This window comes from Lissotriton helveticus, chromosome 1_1 (genome assembly GCF_964261635.1).
Source record: "Lissotriton helveticus chromosome 1_1, aLisHel1.1, whole genome shotgun sequence".
NCBI lineage: Eukaryota > Metazoa > Chordata > Amphibia > Caudata > Salamandridae > Lissotriton > Lissotriton helveticus.
In genome coordinates, this window is record NC_136057.1 from 220,330,497 (window position 1) to 220,339,500 (window position 9,004).

Genomic DNA, 9,004 nt, shown 5'->3' on the forward strand with positions numbered 1-9,004 from the left:
TGGACAAGTTGTCCACTACATAGTCAGAAACCACTAGCATCATGTCAGCAACCACCCCAAAGACATCCTGCCCCCAACTAGACTTGACTAAAACCACAGACTAGAAAGCCTGGATCCCTAGAGAGATACCCCACCAAACATACTAATAAGGGTCTCATTTTACAATGAGAGGCAAACGATGATGCACGAGTCAAGAGACTTGTCAGCCTCAACTTTGAAGAAACACAGGAATTTAGGAGGTCAACAGAATTCCTTTTAGAAGAGCACATCAATTGGCCATCTGTTCTGATTAATGCTTATTCATGAGGTTTACTTGACAGGTGCTATGCTTACATTCTGTATGCTGTTGACCTGAATGAGAGGGTTCAATAGTTACACCTACAAAAGCCATTCCCAATGAAGCCCAGGAGCTCCATGGACTCTGCAATTTCTGCTGAGTGCAAAAGAGTGGAGTTCTACCCCACGTGGCACTGTGTTCAATATATGGAAAAAACAAAACACCATGAAGGGGTAAAATGAGAGAGGCAAACAGGACGCCTTATGGGAATTTTAACAAATCAATTGAGGATGATCAGCGAGTGCCAGGGACGAGAAAACAAACCCCAACTCGCCTCCGCATTGAGACACCAAACATTGATCAGCATCCATTGGTTCAGTTTTACTAGTTATTACAAGGGCAACTGAGTGGTAGTAGTAGCGTTATCTGACATGGAAGTGATTCACCTCCTTTAAGATTCGGGGGAGTTACTTGCCCGCAGCATGAAATGCACTTACTTAAAAATTATTGGCCACAAATTAAACACATAGGGGTCCCACGCACTAAAATAAGCAGGTGTTGCGGTGCTGTGTCTTCAAAACATTTATGGCACAGTTCACGGGGCGCTAACTGATCAGTTACATCGCAGTGATGTCAATTGGTCATGCCACCTTTAGAGTAACACAGCTGTATGCACATGAGGAAGGCCAGGAATACTTCCTTTAAGTTTTCAATGTCTGATATTTTTTATTTTTGCGAGGGGATGTGATATTTGAACTCAATGTTATGAATGGAACCAAAAACTGAATACATCGAGGACAACGCAGGGTGAGACTTCCCTACCATTCAGAGAATGGCTTAGTGACATGTATCTGGGCACAATATGCAGGGTACATCATGAAGGAGAAACTGATTTCGCCTTCCTGTATGAAGCTCATCAAGCCGATTAGCGAGGGGGAAGAGTTGTCAATTCACCCCAAGGCTCTCTTAGACCATGATACTGTTCTCCTCACGCTGCTACATAATGGGAGACGGTACGGTTTGGGGACTTGGAGGCATGTCAATCATCTGTTACACGACATGGCAATCAGGGCATAGTTGAGGGCTGCTTATGTAATTTCTTGCAGTAGAATGATGCATGGCATAGCAACTCACTATGGGACAGTCTGAAAATGATATTGATTGGGGCAGCTCATCTTAAAGCGACACGGGCTGAGACCAGGGCAAGGCTCCAGCAGCAAATGACACTCTGTGACGCACAACACCAACTCACCCTGTCAGCTTAGAACGATCCACAAATATTTTGCAAGGGGTAATAGGGCAGGTCGACTGCTTACCACACAGCTGGGGGCCAAGGTACATAAGGAAAGCATAAGAGAAATCAAAGACAGACAGCCAAAGAAAGACCTCACTGTGGCCCAAGAATCTCTTCAGACCATGCTGAAGCTCTAGAAAGGCCACACTCACTGGAATAATTGATCAAATACATTCAAAGGCTGAAAATGGGCAAAGCACCGGCCCTGTAGGATTTCCTTGCTACTTATACCTAGTCCTTTTTGGGCAATTGGCCCTGCTGCTCATGTGATGATGGAACCTATCCGGTACAATGCAGCATTTGACTTTAAATAAACATCACCATGCCAGAGGTATAGAAACCCTGCACACCCCTGAAAATGAACCTCCAAGGGACAGTGTCCTCGCCCAATAAAGCAATCACCTCTTTGGGTGTGCAAATAGTGTCCTCTGCTGTCCCAATGGTCATCCTGACTCCTGAACGAACTGAGGGGCATATTATCAAGGGCATTATCGCCGTTTTAGCGGGACTTTTTTCTGCGAAAGCAGCGATAATTTTATCGCCCTATTAGCAAGCTGTTGCTAACAGCAGTTAGCGACAGCTTGTAGGCGATGGCGACCGGTTTGGGGCCCGCTTTGCATGTCAGTGATATTTATCGTTAATGACATGCAAAGTGGGCGTACCCAACCTAACATCGCTATGCCTATTATCAAAGCAGGCGAAGCGCTAAAAACATTTGCGCTGGTTACAACATGGACAGAAGGAAATTGTCTAATCATATACTCACTCCTTTCAAGAGGATGCAAAGGAATATCGGGGCATATTACCAAAAACTAGCGAAAATTATCGCTAAATAGGCTTAGCGATGATTTTTTTATCGCTGCCTATCGCTGGATATGTTAGCGGAGAAAACATGCTATTAGCAACGTTTTTCTCCATTGTGCTAAAATATCCAGCGATAGCGGCGAAATGCGTGAATATCGCTGAGAATACAGCGATATTCACGCATTAGCGACGAAATGCTCTTAGCCATGTTATCCACCTCCCATTGGATAACATGGTTAAGAACTGGGCTGAATAGGCGTTGGTTTTTGGCGATAGCGGGAATATTTCCATTGCTACTCCTGCCTTGCTAATAGGCGATAGCGATGTTAGCGACTGCTTTCAGTGGCTAACAGATTGGGTACGCTAACTTTGCATGTCATTAGTGATAAATATCGCTGACATGCAAAGCGGGCCCCAAACCGCTCGCTGTCGCCTAAAAGCTGTTGCTAACATCAGTTAGCGACAGCTTGCTAATAGAGCGATAGAATTAACTGAAAACGAACGCTAAACCGGCGATAATTGCCTATCGCCACCCTTGGTAATATGCCCCATGGTCTTTTGGAGAATGAGTGATGTTTATATCTACAAGTCATTGGGAACAAAAAAGGCTTGGGTCTTTTAACTACCTGGCCTAGACCACTCTAATTCATTCAACAACAACAAGATGGCCAGATAGATTGATACAATATATTGTAACCACACCTAGCCAATAATCCTAAGCGGGCATACTTTCCATTTAGTAGTTTTTACTTATTTCATAATTTTTCAAAAAACATTTACATATGTCCTGACAAAAATACTCAAATAGCAACATTCACATGTGATACAAAAGTGCAAATGAACATTTTACAAACAGTGTCAATGAAATAAACTCATGAAAACATCATTTACAAACGAAAAAAGAGAGAAGAAAAGATGCCTCTTAATCATTCATTTCATGGGGCACCAGTCCTGGTAACTAAAAAACAAACAAGCGACCATTCACTCCTTTCTGTAGGCCTGCTTATTTGGCTGTGCTGGAACTTCTTATTTTCAAGGGTCTAGTAACAGGGGAACTGAATCCTAACTTGCAGTCCTGTGACACCCTTTCTAGATCCTGTTCCAGCACAGGGTCAATGCGTTTCGAACCCAGACTTTCTTTGGGGGTTCTCCTCAGGACTTGGACTGGACACTGGCCTTCACTGTCATTCTGTAATTCTTCCCAAACCATCTGTATAAAGTTCGTGGGCAAGAGATGGCACTCTCAAAATCAAATGGCTTTGAGCCCGCTGCGCGATGGCTTGTGGGTACCGTAGTCCTCCGGACTTCTTCCTTAATAGAGTCCAAGCGTGTGCACTTCCTGACCGTTATGTCGTGTGGCAGTTCTTCAGTGCGTGTATCTGGATTTATTCAACGCTTCTCAGTTCGTCCGTTTATCTTCCGGATCGCCGACCTGCTGACAGCTTCTACACGCGGCGCCGCTCTGCAGTACGTAGCATGTTGGAGAAGGTGTGGAGCCCAAAGTTAAACAAACACTGGACTGAGGATATTCCGATCCAACACGACCCAGGAATGAAACTTTAGGGTCTGCTATTACCCGGAGAACGTTCATTAAGGTCTCCGCTTGTCAAGCCGGTTCAACCAAACTATTGGGGAACTGTGGCAAGTCCAGAGTTGAGGGATTGAATGATAAGGCTTTCAGACACACTATGGTATGAAGACTTCTTACTCAATGGATAATAGGCTGAAAGCATTTGAGGCTGACTAATCCCCATTTTTGAACTTCCAGGCTGTCGAATTACAGGAGCTAACTGGACCAATATCTCTGAAGTCCTATGTCGTGTAGCAGAAGACATCTCTATACTCGCCCACAAAAGAGCTCTGTGGACTTTGTCAGTTTGTATTGTCATGGTAGTCTATGTCAAGACTACACAAGCCATACAAGTTTTTGTTCCTGCTTTTAGACCACTGGAATGTGGGGGAGGGCATGGATAGGCGTGAATTTGAAGTTATTATGACAACAGTAAATGCTCAGTGTTTGACGACCGGTGGGCTGTAGGCACTTATTTCTAGTACTGCTTCTGAAATGAAATAGTTAAAGCTCAAAATTATGTATAACTAGACGGTATTTTAGGTCAAAATTCTGATCAAACCAACATTTTCCTTGAATAACTCCCTCATCCTCAAGCCTATTGGAGCTGAACCATAAAAAGGACGCAATAAGTTGCAGCGATTTATACGGAAGCCTACATTTATAACACAGTGAATATAATCACAGGCCTTTAGGAATTATGACTAAGTCTATTTACCTAGGGAGGTTTGTTGTTTAGCCACAGTGAATGATTTGACTAAAAATTCTGTAATGTAACCCCAAAGACAGATATATTGCAAGGAAGAATCACTGACCCCTATCTGATTAAGGGATTTAACATTGCACTTTTCACTTACCCTTTCCATGTCTTCATTTATACACTATGGTCCACACTGTTCTCCTATTCTTGTGGCTCTTTAAAAATGATTTCAGACTTATCTTCTGTTTCAGGCAAAAAATTGTACTTGCAATGGATTAACAATACATGTGAACAAAAATGTCATAGAGCAATTTGGATTTTGAAACTTATATTCTAACTCTTGTCTCTTTTTAATTAATTATCCTAGGAAAGTGATCAAATGACCAAGCAATGACAACTGCAGCAAAAACCCGAAACACTGAACACCTGCAACCAACTTGTCAATAAGGTTCATTATTTGAAGTTGAAGTGCTATTACTGTAACTCCACTCTACGCCACTCTACTCTACGCCATTCTACTCTATGCCACTTTACTCTATGCCACTATACTCTTTGCCACTCCACGCCACTCTTTTGGAAACTCCTATCCAGATTTACTATTTTCTTCCTTATCAATCGATGGCGAATAATACTGTTGAGATAAACTTCATTCTTTTAGGAATATCAGACATGAATGAACTTCAGCTTGTTCTCCATTTTATATTTTTACTTCTCTACATGGCCATTATCTTTGGGAACCTTCTTATCATTGCACTCATTTGTTTAGATGCCCATCTACACACTGCCATGTACTTCTTCCTTTGTCACCTCTCTGTATTAGATGTCTGCAGTCCAACCGTTACTGTGCCAAAGATGCTGGAGAGCCTCCTATTGGACAGAAAGACTATTTCCGTTCATGGATGCATTATCCAGTTCTCAGCTTTCATTTTCTTTGCATCTTCAGAATGTCTCTTGCTGAGTGCGATGGCTTATGACCGCCATGTTGCCATCTGCCATCCTTTGAGGTATGCAGCTATCATGAATGGTACTGTGTGTGCTCAGCTAGCTGCTGTGTGCTGGGCAGGTGGTTTTCTCAATTCACTGATGCACACAGTCGCTGCATGTGACGTTCCTCAGGTTTTCACTGTTTCTTGCACTGATCCTTTCATCAATATTTTGCTTGTTGTAGTTTCAGGTACAATCATGGGATTAGGCTCCTTTATGGTCACCTTGATTTCTTATGTCTATATCATCTCTGCTGTCCTGAAAATTGGTTCCAAGACCAGTAGATCAAAGGCCTTTTCCACTTGCTCCTCCCATGTTACTGTGGTTACTTTTTACTATGGAGCCATGTTCTTAACATATTTCCGCCCTCCATCTACCTATGCAATGGCTGAGGGAAGACTGCTGTCTGTGATTTATACAGTTATAACACCCCTGGTAAATCCCCTGATTTATACACTAAGAAATCAGGAAATAAGAGGGGCACTGAAGAACGCTCTAGGGACTGGCAAAGTTCCAATAGACCAGCAAAGGTCTGTCCTGTAATGTTTACTTAGAATCTACTTTTAATTGGTCAACAATGAATATATGGATATCTCATTGTATGAATATTAAGAAAGGAACTCCAGGAAATATGCAATATTGTCTCATACACCACTCCATATGAGAAGCAAAAATACATCAAAATTGATTTAATTTATTTTAAATTAAAAAGGGTTATTCATAGACTGCTTCTTTGATAAAATGACCATTACCCATGACATATGAATTAAGTAATGCATCTGTGACATATACTTTCACAATACGTTAGCTCCCTATTGCCCAGAAACAAAAATATTTTTAAGGAAAATGCTCTAGCGGAGAGAAAGGCACAATAAGTGAAACAACCTCCAGTATATTGCAGGTGATTAAGACAGGTAAGAAAACCTTGCAGTCTTGAGCAACTGGCCAACACGTAGCCAAACAGATGCCCTCTTTATTACTGCTGTCTGCAGAAAACAGGTCAATCTGTCTGTATCAAGGCTGCAAAAACAGAATAATGAATGATTCATCCATGATATTGGGAATGTGTATAGAGGGGCTCTGTTTACAGAGAGTAATCTAATATAAGGTCATGTGCTTTAGCTCTTTACAGGTATGACAGTCTGCAAAAAGATGAATGCTGTACAGAAATGCACTACAAGATAAACATACCATGGGGTCAGGTCGTACAAGACACCGTACGACTCTAATCTCCGTACGACTGTCCCTCGGAACCCGCTGTAGGGACATCTGTACGGTTCTCGGCCAATTTTTCCGACCCGGCAAGTACAATTCGTGTTGGGTACGCACCGTACGTCCCTTTTCCTACGGGAGCTGAAAACAGCCGTAAAATCAGAGTTCGCCCCGAAACAGGTACGGAACGGCCCCCCCGGGTATGGCGTGTACACCCCATGATCGCAGGGGTACGCGCCATACCCCTGCGATCATGGGGGGTATGTGCCGTACACCCAGCGTACATGGGGTACGCATCGTACCCCATGTACGCCCTTACCTGACGTGGACCGTACTACTCACGTCCTGGTACCCCGGTCGGGATCATACTCATCGGGTCGTACGGCGTCTGTACGAGTCGTACGGAAACGACTCCGGATGCGAGTCGTACGGACGGTGATTTTACCGGATCGGAATCGGCCCCTTTAAGTTGCTTCATAAAAGGGAATCCCACATAAACATGCACTAAAACATAAGATGACATGACTAAAACCTGTATTTAAAAATTGTATTAGCAGTTGAAGCTGTACAGTTTATTCAAATCCATCTATCTATCTATCTATCTATCTATCTATCTATCTATCTATCTATCTATCTATCTATCTATACACCACTATCAATAGAACTCACTCTAATTGCTTTTGCAAGTGCTCGTATAATCTAACTTCTGAACCCATTTTATCTATTTGTAATAAAGATGCACAAAACATTGCAAACAACATTAGCAACGGCAAGAGACTGGCAGCCAGCACCAAATCAAATGGCTTTTGTAGGTCCTTGCTAGTCAAGACCTTTCAATTTTATTAAAATGTTGTGTAGAGCATAATTAGTTATAAGGATTTTTCTTTCTGACCTTATCTAATAGTCTTTAGTTTTTTTCCCCCACTTCAGTCTTTTCACAGCTCATTCAGCGTTAAGCTGTCAGAGGGCTGCAGTTAGAGGACAATACAAATTGGCTTTAAGCATAGAATAGAATAGTAGCTTTCTAAAAGTTCATTTTTCATAACATATGTAATAAATTTTAAGTTGGTCTTTTATTAAATATTTTGAAGTGTTCAGGAATGAAATGTCAAGGTGTTTTGTAACCGAAGATAATGAGTAGTATATGTACTATTACATCCCAATAATTTGCTATGGCACAGCCAGCCATCATACATTGAAAATAGCTATTGGTTCCTTTCACATTAAGCACCTTGTGTAATCTTAAATTATTGCATATCCTACTTTGAAATGCCATGCACCCTGTCTTGATGGCAGTTTGGCCTATTTAGGAATAACATTAATATTTAAAAAGAAGGGTTGGACCTGTCAATGGGGTTTATTTTAACTAGTCGAATTGCTGTTTAAAAGCTGCTTTGATTAGGCTACAGTGTTTTACACTGTCCCAGTATTGGATGGCCGAATGGGTGCTGCAGGCCCCTAGTCCCTTTCCTACACTTTGTACCATATTCTAGGGACTTATAGGTAAGTAAAATATGCCAATTTGTGGTATACCAAATTCTTCAGGTTAAAATTAGGAGTACTGCCCCATTTTGCCTATGTTTAGCAGGAGTAACGTATACAGACTTCCACAGAGATCCACAGTCAGAAGAAATCTGGTGGTACACCACACAAAATATGAACATTTCCCACAGTCCCTGTGACATAAAAGGCTTTTACTTGAGCCTTCAGATTTGAGAAGATAACTTAATATGTTTTCAGGGTTTATAGAGAGCCGTCTAACATTGTGATTTAAGAATTGAGGCAAAGGGAATTATGTGAGCACTTGCAAAATCATGCTTTTGTGAGGCCTTGCCTTTTTTTGACACATCTTGGTATTGACTATATTTTAAACTTCACACCTCAAAGAATTTGTGCTTTGCTTCAAGTTTCTTCCACAGAGCAACATCTTAGTTCACCAGGGTCCCCGAAACTTCTCACCATTGCTTGCCACATCCTACAGTTTGTAGATTTCTACCTCAGTTACTTAAATAGAACGGACTAGAAAGAGTAAGTTACACTGCACTAAAGTGTGTTTCCTTTTTAGCATGAACTGTAAGTGCAAGAATAGTTGATTAGGCATCTTTACACAAGTAACTACGTCTGCAGAACAGAATGATATCAGCATGAATTGAAACTCCGACA

At 41.8% G+C, this 9,004-nt stretch overlaps 1 protein-coding gene across 1 annotated transcript; it reads left to right on the top strand.

Annotated features, from left to right (window-relative positions):
* Window positions 1-5,263: 5,263 nt before the first annotated feature.
* LOC144760330 (olfactory receptor 5V1-like) lies at window positions 5,264-6,172 on the top strand. The gene has a single exon (XM_078646524.1). It carries the CDS (start codon window positions 5,264-5,266, stop codon window positions 6,170-6,172), a length of 909 nt encoding a protein of 302 aa, XP_078502650.1.
* The last annotated feature ends 2,832 nt before the right edge of the window (window positions 6,173-9,004 follow it).

Coding starts and splice junctions, on each gene's coding strand:
- LOC144760330 (XM_078646524.1), top strand. CDS start 5,264: ATGGCGAATAATACTGTTGAGATAAACTTCATTCTTTTAGGAATATCA.